The sequence below is a fragment of the Lissotriton vulgaris genome, unplaced genomic scaffold (assembly GCF_964263255.1).
Source record: "Lissotriton vulgaris unplaced genomic scaffold, aLisVul1.2 SCAFFOLD_336, whole genome shotgun sequence".
NCBI lineage: Eukaryota > Metazoa > Chordata > Amphibia > Caudata > Salamandridae > Lissotriton > Lissotriton vulgaris.
In genome coordinates, this window is record NW_028249992.1 from 1,042,266 (window position 1) to 1,066,645 (window position 24,380).

The 24,380-nt window shown below is 43.5% G+C and overlaps 1 protein-coding gene across 1 annotated transcript in view; it reads right to left on the reverse strand.

Annotated features, from left to right (window-relative positions):
• Positions 1 to 845: 845 nt before the first annotated feature.
• Positions 846 to 24,380, reverse strand: part of LOC147663433 (uncharacterized) — a 53,670-nt gene continuing 30,135 nt past the window's right edge. The window contains exons 3-4 of the mRNA XM_086950464.1: positions 3,571 to 3,645; positions 846 to 1,274 (exon numbers count right to left, since the gene is read on the reverse strand). Of these exons, the coding sequence (XP_086806590.1) occupies positions 1,101 to 1,274; positions 3,571 to 3,645 (249 nt within the window). The 3' untranslated portion in view covers positions 846 to 1,100. The remainder of the gene's footprint in view (positions 1,275 to 3,570; positions 3,646 to 24,380) is intronic.

The following is a 24,380-nucleotide window of genomic DNA, read 5'->3' on the forward strand; positions in this document are numbered from 1 at the left end:
GAAAGACCTACCGCAACTATATAAAACGGTCATCTACAGTCCAGTTGTGTAATATGGTCCATTATTGGAACCGAGGGGGTTCCTGTGACATTATAAACAAGGAGAACGAAGGCAGAACCCCGAGATGGCAATAGTGGACCATATCACATTTTGGGGTAATTAGTTTGAGAAGGTTGTTTTCTTCTAAGTGCAGCTAACAATGGACCACAAATAGAATCAGAATGAACCAATTGTGCATTTAAATAAAAAAATAAAAAAATGGCTAGGGACAGTTTTTTGATTTTGACGTTTCAGTGTTGACTGCACAATTACGGATTTTCCAAGTTTGATGCAAAATCTGAAATAATTAGGATAATATATAGAATTTACAAATAATCATGGGCCTGATAAAGTAAACTTGCACTTAAAAGATAGGACAGCCGAACATTGTATGTGCAGAGTTCAGTCCAGACTGCTCAGTCCCTCCCCTCTTTAAAATGTGACCCCATAGTTTGTGAATAACAAAGAATAAAAAAAAACCTCAAAAGTGCAATTTTAACTTTGTTAAACAGGCCGTATGTTTCTAGCTTAAATGGTTGAAAATGTGCTACATAATTTGCAGGTCTCCTGCATAATTTAGATAACATCCAGACCTCATAAAATTAGTTGTGTACCATCTGCGAATACACCTGAAAGCAGATCAGCTACTCAAGTACTGAAGATGGTCCTAAGGCCAACAACCCAAAGTTTAGCTGTATACATATTTGACCCATAACACCCACAGTCTCAGACCTTGAAGTGTAGCCGTTTGGTTGTAGTGCTTCTACCATTGGTGTTAACGGTCTACAATTCACAAACGAAGCGGGTTAAATTAATACAGCCTTTAATACACAAATATATCTGCATATCACCAGTTAATACTGGCACTTTTTCGCACCTCTATAAGAGGGTTAAACCTACTCCTTAAGGACATCAATCAGCGTGCCCATGTGCAAAGGAAGGCATCAGAAGCATCACACACCAGATAGATGGACTTGTTTATGCCAGGAGCAGCGTGCAGTTCCGAATCAAAGGAAGTCTGGGCAGAGAAAGGGTGAATGTCTCCTTCCAAGTCACAGCAGTCAGCCCATGCTTGGCTCCGCCTCTGCCACAGGCTTTTCCAGGACTTTGGGTTTCCTTTTGCTTGCACCTTTCTTGTGTGCAGCCTGACGATTCAGCAAAGCCAGTGTGTCTCGCTTCTCGACCCGTCGAAGTTGCTTCTTCTTGGCTCGTTTGAGCTTGGCAGGATTCGTGATCTAAAAGGGAAGAGGGATATTTATGAATTACCCATGCTGCAAAGTGTTTTATGGGTGTAGAACTGGGATACCAACACAGGAAGGGAAAGAGGCCCAAGGAGAAGGTCCCAAACAAGGGTGCCCACCAACCAACAAGATAAAGAAAGATAAATCAGCAGCTCAAACACAGGACTGCAAGAGAGCCAGAGACAAGGTAGCAGGGTGAAACAGTATTATTCCCATTCTTGTGCACAATGTTGTGGACCAGAGCTCCATAGTAATGCAGTCATGTACAGGCAAGGGCAAGCTTAAAACTGAAACATAACGCCTCAAAGTGATAATCGGAGATTCTGCACTGCAATCAGGCACTAGTTGCAAACAGAGATAATGAACACAAACATTCAGTGGCAAGTTACAACAACTACCAACCAGACTGGAGATATTAATATAAATTCTAAATCTCTCACCATCCACTCACCCACCTGGCCATAGGTAACGGCCAACTGGCCAACCCATTGGCAAAATAGGATATGCAAAAAAAACAGTTACTAATGTGGAATACAAAGGCTCCAAAGTGGAAGACCTAAACACCTAGTAAGCACACACCTTGCAGAAGCCTTATTTCAGTATTGTCAGAAAATTCAATAGCTTTATCCGATAGCACGTGTAAAATAATACAGCCAGTTAAATGGATGTTTCACAGCAAGACAGCTGAGGGAGAATGAATACCGCAAAGAAAGCATGCCTATGAAAGAGTGAATTGAGACTGACCAGAGGCGAGACCAAACAAAAAGAAGAGTTGTGGTAACTGGCAAATAAGACAGCAAGACACAAACCAGAAGGGAGATACAAGTAGAGGGAGAAGGGCATACTGACACACAGAGAGCAGTAGTAGTCATGGTGATTAGGTCAAAAAAAGAAAGAGAAAAGGTGTAAAAAGAGTGGAAGTAAAAATATGGATGTAAGAGCATATGAAACACAAGGACGTTCAAAATTAGAATAGGATGTGGGCAGGAGCCGGCGAAAAGACAACATGACTAATAAGCATTGGCAAAGCCAAACGGTCTCGTCTTTGGAACCTGTTGGCTTTGTCAACGGTTTCTAGTTATGTTTAAACAAGTGGCATAGGGTAAGAACTGCAGACTTTGGGAATCTGGTTCAATCTCAGCTGAATATTCTGTGATCCTTGCCAAATCACGTAATCTCTCCAGTGCCTTAAATAACTATTATTATTTTATGTTTTTAAACCACAGCACATTTCAGTAATATAACTGGTGCTCTCATAAAGTGCTCCAATATCTTCAGATCTAATTAAACATGGGGGTTTGTTTAGGGGGTTGGGAGAACCAATGTGATGTCACGGACATCGGATGGGTCTAGAGAACACAGGAAAAAGTAGTAAACTACAACTTGCAGCCAGCAGCCCGCCATCTTACAGCAGTCACCTAACGTCTGCAATATTCATAAATATTTCGCCTCTGGGGTTAGCATGGACCACCTCAGATGTGGACAATGATGCTCATAAATCTCAGCAATACATTTGGGTCGAGCAGAGCTGGGGGGTTGGCCAAGGGTTAAGGAGCAGACTGTGGATGCATGAAGAGGACACCAGAAACAAGCATTCTGTAGAATGCATGTGGAAAATATAATATATATATATATTTTTAAAGTACCTGTGGCTAGTGGAAGGATACGGAACACAAGCACCAAGGTTTGGACTGAGACTCTTAAGCCCAGGAGGAAATCTGTGGCCAGGAGAAGCCAATTGCCAATAGAAAGACCGCAGCAGAGATTGATGTGGGAGACAGCCAATGTTAGGTAAAAAGTAAGTAATAGGTGGGCTCTAAGCACCTTTTAAGAATCTTCCCCTCTCCCCACCCTCACTGCATTACAAGAGATTTCACAAGCACGGTGTAGGGAAAACCTAAAAAGGAAAAAGTAAGACCTGAAAACTGAGCAACGGAAGGACAAGTAATGTGACCATGCTCTAGGGAAAGGACAAATGCAAAAAGGGGAAGTAAAGCCCACAAAGGTTAATGAATAAAAAGCAAGCAAATGACAATGAAGCCAACAAATGTGAAACATGTGAAGTTTCTAAGCCCAGTGTAAGCTTGCAAATAGATAGCATATGTGCTTTCTAGCAGGCGACACCCAAAAACAAGAGTCCAAGGGAATATCTGTGGAATGATGGATTCCATGTAGACCGAAAGACCATGCTGATTAGCTGGCTGATGCTTGGAACAGTAAGAATGTAAAATCTTCTGCTGAACAACAAACAAGGTAACGGACATGATGTGGAAAGGCAGAAAGCACTTACTATTTGAACTATTTCTGCTTTTCTTTCATTCTCCAAGCGCCTCTTCAAATTCTCAGCTCGCCGCTGCTTCTTCTCCTAAACACAGAGAAACATTAAAAAACAAATATATGTTTTATCATATTTAAACATGTGCCTATTTTCTTAGATTTGGTGGTCAGTTCAGACTTTCTTTCTGCTGAGGTCTTAATGCAAACTGTGGCCACTATAACTCAAAATGTTTCAGAACGTGCATGTGTATGCCCAGTGGCAATGATGTCTTGTTAACACGGAGATTTCGCTATAATCGCGGCACCCGCGCTTTACTTTTAATGTTAAAAGTAAGGCACGGGTACCTCGATTATAACAAAAAAATAGAAAACATTTCTTTGATTATAGGAAAAGTAAAGAAATGGATGTTTTTGTCTCTTTACTTTTGCTATAATCACGGCACCCGCGTTTCAATGTTAAAAGTTATTTGCGGGTGCCGCGATTACAGCAAAAGTAAAGAAATAGATGTTTTTCTAGTTCTTTACTTCTGCTACAATCGCGGCAGCACCCGCGCATAACTTAATGTAATTGAGGCACGCAAAGCGTGCGCACATGCACTCAAGCTCTAGGACGGTCATGGCAGCATTTTTTGAAGCCCTTACTAAAAGTTTCGCCAGACCAAAGCATGCGCTGGGTCAGGCAAGACCTAAATAGGGGGGCAAAGAGTGTGATGCGAGGGGAGAAGGAAGCAAGCAGGGACTGGGTCGAGTTAGAGCAGGACAGGGAATATGGAGCCTGTGCAGAGAGTTGAGGGGGAACTGGTTGAGTCTATAATGGGAGGGAATGCAAGCAATTAGAGACAGTACCTAGGAGTCAGTACAAAAAGGTATGGATCCAATGGTAAGCGACATTAGTAAGGTTTGGGACTACGGTGGTAGAGCAGTATAGAAGTTTTAGACTGCGGTAAGACTTTCCATGGCTGTTCGACATGGGAAAGGTTAGATTAGAGGTACCAGATTACAAAATAGACATAGATATATAATCTCCAGTCCTCACCTACAAATGCTGAACTCTTTAGGCGGGTGCCTCCAAACGTGATGGTAGGGATCACGATAAAAGCTCCAATAGGCACTCGCGCGGTGACGAGAATACATTTATTTATGCAGATGCATTTCAGCAAACAGTCGCTCTCAATGGTTAAAAAATATATGTCTTATGCCCATGACATTAGCTTTCAGTTTCATTGGTCTGTATTCGGATATGCAATATCCATAAAAGTACAAACATTTCTCATAATCATTTACATAATCAGTCATAAAAATTTAAAGCAAAAATCAGCTATAAAACTAGCCGATAAAGATATTGCAAAGTTATCACGCATATTCAATAGCAGCTTCAATACTAAAGTGCCAAAGTGCAAGGTGCGAATATTTCAGAAAATAGCAGCAAAAATGGACAAATTATTAGATCACATTAGAATTACAAATAGCAGCATCGTATAAAAGTGCCAATGGGCATAATGAGAGTAAAAACTAGAAGAATAGCAGCGAAAAAATGCAAACTTATTAAATTCCATGCATAGTGCTCTATTCATTGCATAGCCATTTTTAAAAAAGGTACAAACTCGATATGTTAAATCATCGTTAAGCTGAAAAATAGATTTATATGCAACCTTAAAATCAGTTATTCCTATGGGCCTAAAAAATGGTATCAGGAACTGCATACTGTATTTTTGATAGAGGGTACAGAAAAACGAAATGCAGCATAGACTATATTCCTAAATTACCACAGGGGCAAGCCAGATCCTCAATATTGGGTTGATATCCTATGGGGAAGCACAGCAAATATTTATTGTGCCCGAACTGAGGCGGAAAAGAAGGCTTCGCTCCCAACGAGTGATGTCTCTTAAGAGATAACTAACAGGTAAGCAAGAAGGAGGTCCGCCTTCTTCTGCCATTAATATATATTGCCCCACGGATGCTTTGGTGAGCTCCCGTGCATGTCTTATATCCCCATAATGTTTATATAAGGTTTTACGGATGGTCTGTCAATTCCATCTAGTTGATCAGGTTTATAAAAAATATGGCAAAGATTAGCTGCTGTCAAAAAACTGACATTAGCTTTCTTTGCAATGAGGATTCACGAACCGGCGGCAGTGCAAGGAGAGAGCAGTTTGTGACAGCACTGCCGCACACGGCATGAAGCAGTAAGAGACTGAAATGCAGAGCACAGTTAATTGTGGCAATGAGGACAATGACTATATTCACCAATTGTGGTAGAAAGGTATTTTGGGACATCTAAGCCGACAATTCATTAATAATCAAGGAGACATTGCCCTGCCAATAAAACAGCCAGAATCGATAATACGTATCTGCATCCCTTTCTTGCTTTCAACTATCAGGAATTCACTAATGAGGAAAGTGCTTGTATGATTCAAAGAAAGCTAATATCATGTGCTTAAGACATACATTTTAAGCATTGAGAACGGATGTTTGCCGAAACAAGTCTGCATAAATAAATGTACTGTCATCACCCCAGGAGTGCCTATTGGAGCTTTGATATACATCAACCCATCAAATTGATTCAGATACTAGGTGGGAGGAGTAGATTTCTTACAAAAGTAGATTTCTGCAGCAATTTCCATTGGACAATTACATTGCTTTAGAAATTTTCCACACCAATGTAATATTTTCATACTTTGGGGCAATAGAAATATAGGGTTTAAATGCTGCTGCATTTTTCGCATAGTTATGGATTTGCCTAACTTCTCACATAACCCCTTCTGAATAATTTGCAAGCTTAGGTGGCTCAAAAAGAGTTTCTTAAAGTGCCCTGTATGGAGCCATGAGTAGCCCTCTGCAAAGGCTAACTGGTTGCGGATTATTCTAGTCAGAAATTGAACGGGTACTAAAGAGGGGTAACCTATTTCCAGACAGTATTAGTGTGATTAAAAAAACATGGGAAAATGTACTGTTGCATAATGACTAGCATTATAATGTACAGTTTGTCTTTTCGTGATGAATAATTAAAATTACCCCTATCACATATTTTAGACATCCATTGCCACATAATTCATGGACACTTATATTTCTACAAAATATAAGGCACAAAATAAACGGATTAATTAGATCATTTCTTATATAATATTGCATTAGATGGTCCTGATGAAATTATACCCACCTAGAGGAAAAATTTCAACAGCAACTGGTCACACCAAAATGAATATCAAGTGGCTATGAGATCTTCAAGTGTTATTTTACGTGATATACTGGTAGCACTTAGTGATGTTATTACCACAAGTACTTAACTTAGCAGAAATGTTATTTTTGATAAAATGATGTAAGACTTTCTAAAATTTGCACCCCGAGCTAAAAGCTGTACTTTCATTATGTGCACACCCTGGGCATACAACTCCTTCAAAGGTTTTGCCACAAAAGGTTTTGCAGCACAAAACCCGGATGTCGGACCAGGACTCACCGTAGAAACAGAGGGACAGAATGTATTGTGTATGTAATAAAATTGTGTAACATTACTTAAACACGGCAAAACAATGTTTTCACTGCATTTCAGCACATACCTTGGACAGCATTTATTTTGTAGAAAATTTGAGGCCAATAAAATCTACAAGACTTTGGTTATTCACACAAGATTTTTAAGCAACCATCTTAGGTAGAGGCTAACCCAAACTGCAAAAGGACAACCCAACAGTGGGACCATCCAGAGATCAGGCATTCTCTACAGTCTAGACCCGGGGTCTCCAACCGGTCGATCGCGAGCTACCGGTAGCTCGCCAACAACCTTCCAGTAGCTCGCGGTCTGATGCTCACTTTTGCACCCTGTCACTGTCATTATGTTATTTTCAGGCCTATTTGAGCTCTTGTCTGTTCGTGCCGTTCCTTCCGGTATTACACTGCTGCCATTGGCTATTAAGTTAGATTGGGGCGGGGAGAAGCGGGTGAAGTCGGCCTGTCAGAAGCATGGTTAGATTTTCGCCGCCCTAGGGGTACCTACAATGCACATTACAATTCGGTCTTGGCTACGTGATTCAAGGAAATGGAGACTCACTCAGCCCTACAGTGGCCTCTCACAATATCCGGTAGTGTTTTTTAATTTATTTCCCAGCATATAATTACGTCACTTCACACCACTGGTCAGCACAGTTATAGCGCATCAAACATAATACCCACACCCTTGTGTCTGTTCAGCTTGAGTTTCTCTTGCTATCTAGTTGCTGCGCTTTTAGGCTTACACTTTCCTCTACGTCCAGTATTGTGCATAGTTTCAAGTCACAGCTCCTTCGCCTAGCAAACAACCTTTCAACTGTAGCCCCCCTCCCTCCCCCGGTTCCATGGTGCCCGCTCTGATCTTCGGGCGCCCACCAGTGCCCAAGTTAAGGACCGTTTGAAGTCTCAGTTCGAGGAGGCGCCTCTGGGAATCCAGTCCAAATCTCTCATGTGATCCCTGTAATTTTGGCATACTGCAGGATTGGATTAGCTCCCCCCACCAAAAATGAACCTGTGCCTTTTAGAATGTGATAAACTTGTCTCTCGGGTATAAGTCACTCAGTGAACAACAACCTGCCTCACCCCGCAGTATAATCGACTTGTTTGTGCTTATGCACTTACAGTTGCAGTATCCATGATTTCAAGTCTTTCGAGAATGATGGACTTTGAAGCCGAAGCACTAGCAGACAATGAGCGCCGCCCAGTGAAAACAGGAGGAGCACTGACCTGAGCCCTCATGCGGGATGTGGAGGGCGCATAAGGCGCACTGTCGTCCAGATTGTAGAGATGGCCCTCTCCTGACGGGCCTGCATGTTGAAGAGTGTTAAGCACGCACATGTTGTCTAATCACGCTGCTGCCGTTTAAAAGACACATCTGCAGCCACGGTAGACCAGCATTGCAGCCAGCATGCAGTCCGTGCCCTCTGCTGAGCCCCAGTCAAGAGAGCAGTCTATGCATTTTTGGCCACAGAGGGACGAGTGATGACTGCAGCCAGCAGTGTCCTCGACATCATGCCACTCGACCTGCAGCAGCATGCCCCCTTCAGAGACAGCGCCTCTGCCCCTGTTGAACGTTTGATGCCAGCAGATTAGCACCGTAACCATCAGCAGGAAGAGCAAGTTATGGTAAGTCTACAAACTTTTTCATGTCTCAGACGGGGACAATTTGTGATATCTATTTGTTTCCATGGATATTATGCCTACATGTCATACGTAAGCAACCTGAAAACGTGTCAGCTGTGAAGTTGTTCCTGGCCCCAAACCGGACCCAGGAACATCATTTTACATTTATTTTTATTAAAATGTTATGAAATGATGAGAGAAAGGTATAATAACTTCCTGGTTTCGGTTTGTGCCTAGGGACAACTTGCAAGAGGTACCTTATTTTTTTTTAATCCCTGAGAAACGCTGCTTTGATTTCATGAAATAATTAGAGAAATTTAAAATCAAGTGTTAATTTTATGGCACAATGAGCATAAGGCTCAAAACCTCACTTATGTATCCCATTTGAAAAAAGTACCTAACCAACCCCTGTTGTGACTATATTTTTCTGAGGCCAATAAACATGGAAAGCTGAAACATGAATCCAGCTTAGGTGTATGGCCCCATCTTTGCATGAGCACAGGTGTGAAAATATTGCAAAGATGACTCAAAAGTCATACAAAAATGGTATCCTTTAAAAAATAATGTTCTTTTATTTCTCCAACACGGAGAAGCATTTCAACGGAGCATCAAATTACACCACTGTATTAAGAGGCATTTTTAAAAGTGATAGTTTTTAAACATGAAACAGTCATGGACTGCCACTGTCCCTTATGGTATGACAATGCTATATTAATGTACTAAGAGGCAAGTCATGTGTAACAGCTTTATATTCTATTGGGGGAGATTTTTGCACAGTGCACACCCTGAACTCAAGCATTTCAAGTTACAGTTATGTGTGATAATAAAGAAAAAGAAGGCACAATGTACTAAAATTGTTGTATTGCAGCATTTATATTTTTTTAAGAGCTTATTACCCCTTTGTGGGGCAATGAGGTGCTTACATATACGGCCAGCAGGCTATGCCATGTAGGATGTGTGATTGGTATGGTGTTGTCATTGTCATGTGATCCTGTGTGGAAGTGTTTCTGTGTCATACGGGATGACCGCCAAGGTGCCTTTACTGTGCTATGGGACGGAGCAGTGTAGTTGATGACCAGGAATGAGAGGCAGACATTCAGTTTATGGTTTTCAGCATGTTGGTAGCTTTACACAGCTCTGCAAGTCCCTATAATTTTATGATTGTAGTGTGCTTTGCTGGTGACTGCAGAGGCCAGGATCACACAATCTGTTCAACAGGGAAGCCGTAATAGATTTTTTGGTTTCATGTTGTGCTTTGCATATACTAAATGGGTAGCTTTTTCTCTGGTCTGGCCCTTTAGTCAATGAAGCTGTGTGTGGGGGGACTCTGGCAACAATTCGAGAGTTGCTTGGCCTTTAGTAGCTCACGACGATTTTCACTGATCAGAAGTAGCTCTCACTACAGAAAAGGTTGGAGACCCCTGGTCTAGACAAAAAGCACGAATAAAAGCCCGTGCATTGAAAACCAAAAAAAAAGATAACTGTAGATATACATTTATGCACGAGATAACCAATCGAACGTGGCAAAGTGTAATGATTCAATGTACTTTTCTACTGCAAACCTGTCCTTGATTGCATTGTAATGGAAACACTTATGTGATGCAGAATTTACACTAAAAATCCACGGACAATTTGAGATGTATGCTCCAAAGGGCTGATCCAAGATGTGACGGATACGGCCTCAAAGCAATGGGTAACAAGCATTTACAATGCAATGGTCTCGGCATTAATAAAGGTAGAGTTATTGGCATTGCTCATGACATTTCTTTATATTTTTTTTAAAATCATAAATAAATGGCAGTCATTTACATTGCTAATAGCTTAATCGTTAAATAAATGGCATTGTCATTTACAATACCAATCGCTTAAATCGCTCGCAAATGCATGACCGATTGCATTTACACCCACACAGAGCCACCCACCCACACAGAGCCACCCACACAGTCATTCACATAGAGCCACCTACACTGAACCACCCTCACACAGACAGAGCCACCCACACAGAGCCACCAACAAAAAAAAGCTATAAAAGGTCAGAGTAGCAGGTAAATGCTCTAAGTGGTAGGTCACTAGGTGACAAATTGAGAGGGTACGCAACACCTGTACACTTCAAAAAAGATGTGTGATCCCCACCTGGATGGCTTAAAAGCAACCACTGGGCTTGATGTGCAGAAGATGCTTTTAGTATTGGGGCGTAGGAAGGGGGTGATTGCTGGACTCCTGCACATGTCTTACTGGAGACAGTCTTAACAGCACCTAATTCTAAGGACTGTGGTGTGTCCCGTGCTTGCCACTACACTGGGTGGAGGCTGAAGGGCTCTTGGAAGACGAAAAAAAAGAGGGGATTTTCACAAGAAAGCTCAGTTATTGGAGATTACTTCACCAAAAAGGTCTGCCCACCTGTGGTTGCTTTGCCGCAGGGAAGCTCGTACTCCATCTCTGCTGGCGCATTCGCTGGAGGGATTCATGCTGATTATTCCTCAGTCTAAGGGGGCAGGAGGGAAGGGTTGAGGGCTGGGGAAGAGCTAGGAGCAAATCTTCCCAAATTTATATGGAAAAGTAGGGTGGCAGGTCATTTTCCTGAACGCAAAAAGTATGGCATACCCTCCCACAGCATCTTCGTGCCACGGAGGACATCTTGGTCTCCAAGAGCCTTCTTAAAACTTGGCTTTTGAGTTGTGCATCCGGGACACTCCGGATCAGCGCTTACAAATAGCGTCGGACACTCAATGGGCAGGCATTGAGCCCTACAAATCCCTAGATAGAATATCCGATCTTGTCTGGCTTTGTCCTAGCCTCGTGCAGCCAGGCAGCATGCATCTCAGTGTCCAGGAAGCACCTCTGGGAAGTGCACGTTCGGTCTCTGAAACTCTGAAACATATTTCCTTAGGTGCTGGGGGTGGGATCAACATTCTGTCAAGAAGGAAGCGATCAGCGAAGGGTTGAGGGCCTCTGAGGGCTGCACCCAGCCTCCTCCGATGCCGGCTCTCCTGCCTCCTCCGATGCCGGCTCTCCTGCCTCCTCCGATGCCGGCTCTCCTGCCTCCTCCGATGCCGGCTCTCCTGCCTCCTCCGATGACGGCTCTCCTGCCTCCTCCGATGACGGCTCTCCTGCCTCCTCCGATGACGGCTCTCCTGCCTCCTCCGATGCCGGCTCTCCTGCCTCCTCCGATGCCGGCTCTCCTGCATCCGCTGATGTCTGCTCTCCTGCATCCGCTGATGTCTGCTCTCCTGCATCCGCTGATGTCTGCTCTCCTGCATCCGCTGATGTCTGCTCTCCTGCATCCGCTGATGTCTGCTCTCCTGCATCCGCTGATGTCTGCTCTCCTGCCTCCGCTGATGCCTGCTCATACATGTCATTTTACAGGTTCCTGCATGAGTTCAGGCCTTTACACAAAGACGGCGATCGGATCTGTCGCTTATGAAAGAAGAGCTTCAGAATTGGTGAACTCAACCCCAGTCCAGTAGTTCCTTTCTGGACAGACAGGGGACACTGGCAGAAGCCAGGAGAGTGCTGGGAGCGGCTCCCACAGCCGGAGAAGTTATAAGAGAGACAGACAGCCCGTGCATCGCGGTGAGACAGAATGGATGCAAAAGTGGGAGAAACAACTTCTCAAACCCTCTCTTTCCGCCAGACTGGAGAGAGGGGCGAGGTGTGAAACGAGCTTTTAATTACTAACAAGATTAGAAGCAGATATGACGCGCCGGGAGTGTAACAAAAAGACAAATGAAACCCGCCCTCTCCAGGCACACTTTCTATCGAGGAATTTAAAGCCGCCGATCCCAGCAGCCCCTCGGCTGCTTTGCAGCAGCCAGATCTTGCTGCTGGGGTGAAAGGAAAGACTGGTCAGCCACAGACCGGCAGCCAAAGGGTGTGAACACTGACCCGCCGTACATCCTCAAGGGATGAGTGAACAAGGGCCGGACACGGTGGGACAGAAATGGCTGCCACAAAGCTCAGAATTTCAGAATCGGAGGTGTGTTTTTTGGTGAGTGACGGATGACGTCACAGATAGAAAGAACCTAAAAAACACGCCCCCGAATTCGAAAGAGATGGGGTTTAAAGGGAGTGACGCCCCTCTCCTCCAATGGCTGGCCAGCATTTACGAGGCCAGACAATGGAGAAGAGGGGCGGGTTCAAGCCCCCTACACTAAGAAACAAAATCTTAAGAGCTCGGCCCACTGCTTACGCAGTGCGAAGAGTCCTCGGCCTAAAAAGGATTGACCCAAAACCTGCTCTGTGCGTACTGTAAACAGTAAGACATGAAAAAAAAAGTTAGGGGCAGAGGGCATCAGACAAGAAAACCCTACAAACCGCAGGTTAAGATTAATGCTGCAATCCAGCTATAAAACAACAGCAAAATATATCCATATCAACATGCGGGTTTGGGTTAATGAACTGCACAAAATTACCAAACTCCCAATTGTCTTTAGAGAATCTCATTTTTCTACACATAGTTGTACTATACTGGTAATGTAGCCAGTTCAACATTTTGTACGAAATCACAACTAATGTTTTTTGTCAATTTTCAAATTCTCTTTTGCTGGTAGTAGAAATACTGAAATTTCTCGCTTTATTAGCTGTAATCCAAATGTTATGAGTGTAAGACATTTTTTGAAGTGTTCACAGGAATAGGGGAAGTAAGAAAGCATGCATATTGGTACCCTTGTTATTCAATCTGTGTCCGGAAGATCTTATTTTTATTTATTTATTTGAGTCTTATATAGCGCGTGGTTACCCTTGGGCAACCCAGCGCTTGTCAAGGAGTCCGTCAGACCAATGCGAGGCTATCCAGCGTGTTAGGATGGGAAAAGGTGTGTTTTCAGAGACTTCCGAAAACGAAGGATGCAAGTCTCACGACGCAGTTGCAAAGGGAGCGAATTCCAAAGGGTGGCTGTATGCACCGAGAATCTTCTGCCTCCAGTGCGAGCTTTGTGAACCCTGGGGACCTGTAGCAAAAGTTTTTGATCGGAGCGAAGAGTTCTGTTGGCTTTATAAGGCACCACTAGCTTCCCTGAAGAAGGGTCCCTTGAAGAATTTTGTGGGCCGTACAGAGAGCCTTAAAGTTGACCCTCTCTCTCACCGGGAGCCAATGCAATGCTTCCAAGGCGGGCTTAGCTGATTGTCTCCTTGATGTGTTAGTCAACAGCCTAGCCGCAGCATTTTGCACCTGCTGCAGCTTACTGAGCGTGGCTTCCGGAGCACCAAGGAATATGGCATTGCAGTAATCAAGCCTGGAGATAATTAACCCCTGGATGAGTAACCTCCTCTATGGCAAGGTGAGGAGGGGCAAGACTTTACGGGCTGAACGAAGAAGCCCAAAGAAGACCCCCGCCGTTTTCTTGGCCTGAGTTTTAAAGGAGAGATCCTGCTCCAGCCATACTCCCAAGCTCTTGATCTCCTGCTTGGGGCTGGGGAGCTCCCCCAGGCAGCTGGGCCAAACGGTCAAAGGGAGAGAGGGAGTCTTGTGCCCTAACCGCATTATCTCAGTCTTGGAACCGTTTAGTTTAAGCAACGATTCACACATCCAGGTGTGTACATTGGTCAGGCATAGGCGCAGCGCGTCTGGGTTCTTCTCCAGTTGAGACAATGCGACCACCAGCTGGGTATCGTCAGCATAGCTGACAATTTTTTTTCCCAAAAGGGGCCACCACATCCTCCAGGGGGGCCATATAGATGTTAAACAACGTAGGGCTCAACGAGGAGCCCTGTGGCACACCCCACTGGAGGGGGATAGATGGAGACTTCTCGCTGCCTTCCCAGACCTGATAGGTACGACCATGCAGAAATGACCTAAGCCATTGCAACGCCACTCCTGTGACCCCCACATTGGACAGCCGTTGGATCAACACTTGATGGTTTACAGTGTCAAAGGCAGCACTGAGGTCCAGGAGGGTCACTGCCACTGACCCTCCGGAATCCAAAATGCTCCTTGCTTCCTCAACAGCTGCCAAGAGGGTGGTGTCTGTGCCCTGCCCTGGCCGAAAGCCCGTTTGTGAATCTCTCAGCAAGCCATTGGATTCCAGAAAGACGGATAGTTGTCGATTAACCAGTCTTTCAGCGATCTTACCAAGACCCGGCAGCAGAGAGATGGGCCTGAAGTTAGCCAAATCTGACGAATCCAGATTGGGTTTCTTCAGAAGAGCCTTTACAACCGCTCTTTTTCAGCTCGGCGGCACCGCACCCTGGGTAAGGGATGCATTAATCAAGTTCGCTATAGGAGCCGCAACCACAGACGTTGCCCGTTTCAAGAATCTCATTGGGGGGGGGCGTGGCTTGAACGCCGTACAAGATGGCGGCTTGACCTCGGAGCTCCGTCAGCCGTTCACCGGAGCCGGCGATTTTCTCCGCATTCACCAGACGAATGTGAGCGCTGATGCCAGATTCCACCGCCGGAACATGAGGTGAGCAGGGAGAACTAAGCCGCTCTCCTCTACACCGGCGGTGTGCGATATTCTCACCAGTGACGCGCTTCGCTCTTCAGCGGCCTGCATTTTCTCCAGTTTTTACCGCGAAACTCCCTCATTCACCAAACGCCGCTTTTTCACTTCAGCGCGCGGAATGCGGATGTTTCAAACACCGACCTCTTGGCATAACAGTCTCCTCTCCGACACCATATCGCTTCACTTGTGATGCATGTTTATTGGCTCTTTTGCAGGAAACACACCATTTTCTCTCAGCCTAACTCAGCGCTACTTCCTCATGTCTGCTATCCTTCTTTACACAACAAACTGTCACGCTGCTCCGCATTGACTCTATTGACCTTCCTATGTCATATTGGCGCTTCAGTTCGTTTTCTCCCTGACATGAGGTGATAACATCACTCAACAATTTTCCTGGTTTCTCTGAGGAGACAGTATATGTTTTAGTGACGACCATTTTGCTGCATCTCATCATTCCTCGTTGTGCTTTTTTCACCATAAGGCATATTTCCTGCATCATATTTACAACATTTTTCTCCTCTGCAAGTTGTGGTGTCACTGCGCTTCCTTCCCCCGTTATTTATGGGGAAGCTCCGTAACCTCAAGCTTACACCTTCAAAGACCAAACCACAACTTTCCTCAGACTCTGACTCTGCGCCACACACTATGGATGATTCTGTTCCCATCAAACCAAATGCTGCTCACGGCGCAATTCCTAAAGCTACTCCACCCAGTAAGCTTCTACAACCTGTTTCAACAAAACGTTTGAAAAAAGACCCTCCCTCTCCAGATTCTTCAGCGCATTTTGCGTCAATGGATCTCATTCTGGAGGAGCTTCGTGCACTCAAACCCTTCATGGCTGAGACAACTAAAACTTTACAATTTCTTCACGACAAATGGTCTACTTTGGAGTCGAGGGTTCTGTTGGTGGAACAATCTACAGAGACTCTTCAATCTTCCTGCGCAAAAATTACACTCTTAGAAAAGGATATCTTTCTCTTGAAGCGACAGTCGGAAGAGTTGGAAAATCGCAACCGGAGGAATAACCTTCGCCTTTATAATCTTCCGGAACTTACAGAGGGATCCAATCCAACAGCTTTCTTCCAAACATTTTTGCCAAAAATTGTGGATCTTCCTCCTTCCACCTCTCTTAATATCCAACGTGCGCACAGACTTGGTCCTAAAGTCTCCACTAAGCCCCGCGGAGTCATGCTGTTCCTCCAGTATACTGATCTTCTTCAAGTGTTATCAGCAGCAAAGACTAAAAAACAAATTATATGGGAAGGTCATAGGCTATACCTTTCTCAAGACGTTGCTAAAGTCACAGCTGATCGTCGAAAACAGTTCCTTGATTTAAGACCACGTTTGAGAGCCCTTGGCTCCCGATATGGACTGCTACATCCATGCCTCTTCAAGGTGACCTACAAGGAAAGAACAACTACTTTTGAAGACCCACTCGTCCTTGAAGAGTTCCTTCGTCGTCACGAAACCGTAAACATGGACACTGCAAGACCTGTTTAACCATCTTTGTTTTACCATGTTTTCTCATTTGTCTACCTCTATGTTTTCCTGCCGTTACTTGTTTCTAATGCCTGTATTTCAATGAATACCTCCTACCTTTATATATCCTACCTCTGTTGTGCAACTGTTCTTGTGCTCTCTTCTTATCTTACTCTTCGTATGTATCTCTAATGTTTCTTCTAATTTTTATCTTTTTACAGATCCCAACCTCGTGTCTCTTCATCCCGGTGTATCCGTATTTCCCTTCATTTTGATCCTTCGCTGGTTCCTCAGGTGTTTGACGATGTGAGTCTCCGTTGTTGATGTCGTCCTCTTCTGACGTCGTCATCCCTCAGTTCTCTTGACTTGTTCGCTATTAGTTGAGATGTTACTCCTTTCTGTACTTTGCTCTATTTTTTCTATTGTTTCTCTTTTTCTCTTCCCTTATTCAATTCTTTCTCTTTTCTTCCTCTACTATATCATCTCCATTCTCTTTTGATCTCTTTCTCTTACATTTACTGTTTTTCGCATTTTCATTGCGATTCTCTTCATTTCCTCACTCATCTCTTAATGTATCTTATCTCATATCATTTTACTGAAGTTACAAATTCCGAGTAGTTACTTGGAATGTTAAGGGGTTAAATAACCCCATTAAACGTCAACGTGTCCTAACTCACTTGGCACGGCTTAAAGCCGATGTAGCTCTTTTACAAGAATCCCATCTTTCGGACAAAGAAGCTACTAAACTTAAACGTTGCTGGGTGGGACATGTTTTTCACTCTCCTGCTTTAGGTAAGAAAAATGGTACTGTTATTTTATGTCATAAAAAGTTAAATGTTTAAGTTGTAACTCATGAAAATGATAACGGCCGTTGGGTTATTACTAATCTCCTCATTGATAAAATACCTATCGTTATCTTTAATGTTTATGCTCCTACAGGTGTTGATACGTTATTTTGGCCTGCTATTTCTGACAAATTGGTTACTCTTAATGAACAATATGTTATTTTTGGTGGTGATTGCAACCAAGTTCTAGACCCTTTTCTTGACAGAAATTCCAAAGTTACATTTATCCCCTCCAAGATGCATTCCCAATTTATTACTTCAATTCAAAACTATGCTCTAGTTGACATATGGAGATTATGTAACCCTGACCTTAAAGAATACACGTTTTATTCCCCCACCCATCACTCTCAATCTCGTATTGATTACCTTTTCCTCAGCAAATCCCTAGCACAACTAGCCACCCATTCAGATATTGGTTCCATTTTAATCTCAGACCATGCCCCCGTTTTTGTCGATATCGACCTTATTCCCTTTTCCCCTCATTCGGGACGCTGGAGATTTAGTAATTCTTTACTCCTAGATCCCATTTTCTCCACTAAATTTATAGCTTTTGCCTCTGAGTTCTTTACACTAAACCACCTCCCTGAGTCTTCCTTTGTAACAGTTTGGGACTCTTTCAAAGCAGCTGCTAGAGGTTTTATCATCAATTTTGTTTCTCAAAAGAAAAAACAGTCGATTACCAAGTCAACTCAACTTTTGGATAAAATTAAGAAACTAGAATATACATATTATAACTCTACCTCTGAATCTTCACTTCGTGAACTTATTTCTGCCAAAATTGAGTTTAATAAGTTTACTACTAATGCGGCTTCAAACTCTCTCCTTAAATGTAACTCCCGCTATTATGGAGGCCAAAACAAAATGGGCAAACTTCTAGCTAATTACCTTAAAATACGCAAAGAAAAAACAAAGATTGAGTCCTTACTAGATTCTGCTGGTGTTTCTTTGTTCAAAGACAAAGACATATTAGCTCAATTTGTCTCTTTTTACCAAACTTTATACACTCCCGAGTCTAGCCCTGATCCTGATGTCCTTCTATCCTATTTCCAGAATATCCCTTCCCCTCACACTTCTCATGTTGATTTTCAATCATTAGATTTAGACATTTCCCTCTCTGAAATTTCACATGCTGTTTCAATCCTCCGTAGAGGCAAAGCCCCAGGACCGGACGGTTTTACTATTGAGTTTTACAATCACTTCTCCTCTCTTCTCCTCCCTAGGCTTTTATTATTGTTTCAGTCCTTTGTCCAATCTGGCTCTTCTCAGGGAACTTTTCAAGAAGCATTAATTTGTCTCATACCCAAACCAGATAAAGATCATACGTTATGTAAAAATTATCGCCCAATTTCCCTGGTAAATACTGATTATAAAATTTTCGCCAAAATTATAGCCCTTAGATTAGACCCTCTGCTACCAGAACTTATCGGTCCGGAGCAATCCGGATTCGTTAAAGGTCGCTTGTCATCAGATAATTCTCGTGTTTTCTTTAACATTTTGAGTAGAGCCGCCTCTCTTCCCTCTCCATTAGCTGCCATTTCTCTCGATGCCGAAAAGGCCTTTGATAGAATAGGCTGGGATTTTATGTTTCAAGCTCTTCGTTGGTTTGGTTTTCCACCCAAATTCATTTCCCTTATTTCTTTACTTTATTCCAGTCCCCATGCCTCCATTTTTGCTAACGGTATCACTTCTGATTATTTTCCCCTTCGCAGAGGAGTCCGTCAAGGATGTCCTCTATCTCCTCATCTGTTTATTCTAGCTTTAGAACCCTTCTTAACCAAAATTAGACGAGACGAGAATATTTCTGGTTTTCAATATGGTCCCCAACAGCAAGTTAAGTTATCGGTCTACGCTGATGATATTTTATTTTACTGCTCAGATCCTCAAACAACTTTACCTTCCTTCCTTAATCAAGTATCTGCTTTCTCTAATGTATCTGGATATAAACTTAATACGGACAAATGTGAAATCCTCCCCTTGAATCCGTTATGCCTCAAGCATCTATTTGACACCTCTGGCTTTTCCTGGCAACCCTCTAAGATTAAATATTTAGGTGTCTGGTTCGCCCCTCGTCTCTCTGATACCCTCAAATTTAATTTCGAATCTCTCTCTACTAAGATCACTACTTCTACCAACCGTTGGAACCCTCTCTTTCTTTCTTGGTGGGGACGCTTGGATTCCATAAAAATGATGCTAGCTCCTTTGGTCCTCTACACTATTTCTATGACTCCTATTCACATTCCTAATCATTACTTCAAGTCAATAGATTCTATTCTGCTGAAGTTTTTATGGAAAGGTAAAAAATCTCGAATAGCTCTTTCTGTTTTAAAGAGGGATAAATCTTTGGGTGGGGTCAAATTTCCCAATTTTAAATCGTATCATACTGCTTTTTCTTTAAAACAAGCCTTACGTTGGCTCTCTTCAGATCTTCCGTATTATCCTCCACTCTGGCTGACACTAGAATCATCCTTCCTCCATCACTATGACTTTAACGAAGTTCTTTCTTTTTCCTCCAATGTCTCCTCTCTCCGATCTATCATTTCTCACACACGTTCTCTTCTTCAGCCTTACTTGTTATCCTCCTACCCTTCTGCTTCTTCTATTCACACCCAACCTATTTGGCATAATAAGCACCTTCAAATTCGTAATCGCTCACTTTATTGGAAATCTTGGCACTCTCGTGGTTTAAAATGGATTTCTCAACTTATTTCTGATACTTGTCCTCTCCCTTTTCACCTTCTTCAAAACCAATTTTCATTACCTTCCTCTTCTCGTAAACAATATTTATCGCTGATCCCCTCCCTTGTCCAATATCTCTCCTCCCTTCCTACTACCAACTCTATTCCTATACCTCACCTTTCCATCTCTAATGCCCTTGACCAGTCCCCCTCTGCTTCTTTTCTATATAAAGCTCTACAATCATCGACTGAACGCACTAAATCTAAGGTTGAGTTGGCTTGGGAGGAAGACTTATCTCAAAACTGGCCCCCTATTTTTTGGGATAAAATTTGGTCTAAAATTCATAGTACATCTAGAGCTGCCAATACTACCCAAACCTTATTTTTTATTTATAATCGTACATTATATACTTCCCCAATTCTGTCTTCTTTCTCCTTGGACACTCCTTCCACCTGTTGGTCCTGTTCTTGTCCTATAGCTGATTTGAAACACATGCTCTTTGACTGCCCTCCCATTCTCCATTTCTGGCATTTAGTTTGGTCCCAAATTCAAAGAATTTTCAACATCACTCTTCCCTTTTCAATCCTTCACATTTTTCTAGGTTCCCTTTCCCCTGATCTTTCTGGACCCCACCATAAACACAAACTACTCGCTCTCCTGATAGCCATAGCCTTTCATCATATTACATCGCATTGGAAACAGGCTAAAGACGTTTCCTTCACTGCATGGTGGAACGCAGTGTGTTTTAACCATCGTCTAGACACCAATTTTGTCTCTCCTATTTCCCTAGCAATTAAACGTGACCTTCTATGGATCCCCCTTACCGAATACCTATCCAAGATCTCCAGACCATCTCCCATTTCTCCATTACGTAATGTCGAAGTTCAAAAACCACCGTGATTGTTTTATCTTAGTATATATGAGTTTATTGGTGCAAACTATGTTTTCTTTTTGCCACTTCTATGATATATGATTCTAATGATTTTCCCTTATCCTCAATATTCCTGACTTTCTTAATACATATTGTTCTATTTTACGTTATTTCTATGAACAATTCCATTGTAATGTAAGAGAGATCTCTTGTTTTTTATAACTTATGACTGTTTCTTCATGTACTGTCTTTTCTTCTTTATGCCTTAAACTTCAAACAAAAACAAAAAAAAAAAAAAAAAAAAAAAAAGAATCTCATTGGGGCTGGATCTTCTGGTGAACCACTCTTCATGGATCCTAGCTCCTTTGCGACCTCAGCTACAGGGATTGGACCAAAGGTATCCAGGCGGGAGCCTTCTCCTGCTATCTGATTGCCTATCTGTGCAACCTGTACGACTTGGGGCAGGGCAGCTATGATGTTTTCAATTTTTAGATGGAAAAATTCTGCTAGCTCTCTACACTTCTCAGCAGGATAATCCTGAGTCGGTGGGGGCTCCGGGATTTTGAGGAGTTCCTTTACCACTGTAAAGGTCTCTCTCGAAGAATTAGAGGCACTTTTTATCCTTTCTTCAAAGAATTGCGCCTTAGCACTGCGAAGGGCGTTTTTATATGTTCTTATTGCGGTGCGATATTCATCCCGGCTTGCCACCTCCCAGTTTTTTCTCCAAGTTCTCTCCAGCCTCTTGCATCCTTTCCTAAGGATGAGTAAGTCCGGCGAATACCAAGGGGCGGAACCCATCCTTTTACCCCTCTTTGCTACTCTTTTTTTTGGGAGAATGACGTCCAGGGAGTTGGTTATCCACAGCTCAAAATCTGTATCAGCTGTAACCGGTTCCGCTGCTACAGTGGGGCATGAGCTCTCAAGTCTCGCAATCTCGCAATCCAGTTATCAACTGATAGCCTGGACCAAGCTCTCTCCAGAGTACAAACTCTCGGAGAGGGGGCCACTCTCGGGTCAACCTGCAGACTGACCGGGACCAGGAAATGGTCAGTCCAAGGCAACGGACAAACAGGCAGAGCTGTAAGGTATGGAATATTTGAATATTTGAGAAGATAGGATCAAGAAGGCGACCCTTGGAGTGGGAGAGTCCCAGGTTTTTTAGGTTAAGATTATAAGCTTTAAGATCACTCAGCAGATCCACCGCCACAGAATCCGTTGGGTCGTCAGCATAAAATTAGTCGTCGAGGAAGCCAACTGCGTGACTGTTTCCATCAGAGAGCCAACAAAACTCCCTAAGACTCCTGGTGGACGATAGATCAAGATGCCTGACACAGTCACCGTAGGAGACACCTGTACAGAGAACTGACAGCTCTCACAGTCCAATACGTCACTGTTCTGCGTCTTACACACCAATGTATCTCTATATATAATGGCAATGCCGCCACTCCGCCCCTTAGGTCTATCAAGATGGTATATCAAAAAACTAGGGGGAAGGGCTTGAACCATGTCTGCGCCTGAGCTGGCAGCAATCCAAGTCTCCGTCAGGAACAGGATGTCCAGTTCGTGATCTTGTATCAGGAAATTAATTTCCAGAGCATCACACGGGAGAGATCGACAATTAAGCAGCGCCATTATGAGGGTGCTTTTTCCCTTATCGAGTTGTGTAGTGAGGCATGTCTTACAGGCAGTGTAGGGTGACGAATCCTTATAGATGTACTTACATGATGGCTTTTTAAAAGCGCGCAGCTGGCTTTTTAGGAGCGCGCAGCGATATAATGTCCTCGCGGGAGTACGTTAACAGCGTTTCGGAAGAAAGAGCCAGAGGTTTAGGCCCTAGGCCCGTCTGGGCCCGTCTGGGCCCGTCTGGGCACAGACGGGCTGGACTCTAGCGTGACTCCGGCGCGAATACGGCACGCCCGCTGCGCGTCACCGCTGCGCGTTTCCATGTGAGGATTAAGTAGAGAGCTTGGAGTCCAGGCGAACACTAGACTACTAACTCGAATGGCCAGTCACGTCCCAGCCTCCACCCAAGATGGCCAACACGCTTTCCCAAAGACCAGCAACCAGCTAATGGCCCGCCAAACAGCGGTGAAGATCACCAAGTTAGAGTGCAGGTAGGCGCTCTAATAGCAATGGAAAAACTGCGATTTTAACAGCAAAGACGGCGCATTTAAAAACTGGGGCAAATAAATCAATATAACTAAGATACAAAACAGGGGAAACAATTTTAAAAAGCGCGAACGCCTTAAATGCAGTAGCTGTAATACTAATAAAAACGCTGGGAAGTACAGGGCAGCGTCATGCAGGAAACCTTGTGGCTACGTTAAGTAGAATACGCACATAAATTTAACTGGATCCTGTTCTTTACCAGCCCTACACCATGCAGTTAATTGGCTAGCTGCTGCAAACCGTAGCTATGTTACAACCAGACACAGATCTCAGTTTATTGCATAGGATTGGAGACATCACTAGGAGAAGGATGTTTGCAGCTACCACGAAATTCAGGATCAACGCTATTGAGCAACTCACTAGAGCGAATTCATAGGTACAAATGCTCAAGCCTCACATGTGAGCACTGCTTCTTGTGCACCAATGTGGTGCCCAAGAAGCAGCTTCTATTCAGATATGTGGTGCCTCGGTGTGGTGGAGAGAAGGTATACCTAACTTGGATGCATCAGTAGGGATGTGAATGGAAAGACAATAGGGATTCAATGTGGCCAAATTCAAGTGCAAGAACTTGACCGGTATGCAAGAATGCAATGGCAATGCAAAATGCACACGCAATAGAAGCCGAACCTCTCTATAGAAGCCGAACCTCTCTACATGTCCCAAGTTAATGCAATAAAAAAAGCTATTTCAAGCCAATATTTTCTTATCTAAAAAGTCAATCCTTTGGGATACCCTCACAGGACAGATAGTTCGCCCCAAAGTGACTAACAGCACAGACCACCTCATTGAGAAGCAAGGGAATCAATTTTCAAAAGGTTCATGGACTTCTATGGGTTCGACATCAGAAATGTACTCCAAAACATTCACCCTCTGCTCACATTTAACTCAATCAGCACCCAAGTGCTGAAATGGAAGTCCTTATGGAGATTAGACTTTCCCTAGAAATTTCTTTGAGAACTCTGAAAGCCCGAGTTGAAGTCTTGATTTTGAAAGACTTGGGAATCGTTCCTAGTGGGGCAACTTGCAAGTGAAAGGCCTGCAGCAGGGTGCGATGTTACATGTGAAGGTGCAATAATGGTGGGCTTATTCACTACTATTGTGGTGGGGAGCGACAACCCTGAGATACAATTGTACATAGGCCGAGATGGCCAGCTGCAGAACATGACAACTCAAGTGAAGTCCTAGCAAAGCTGCACAGCAACAAATAAAAATAGCAAGTCTTAGAAAGGTCTCA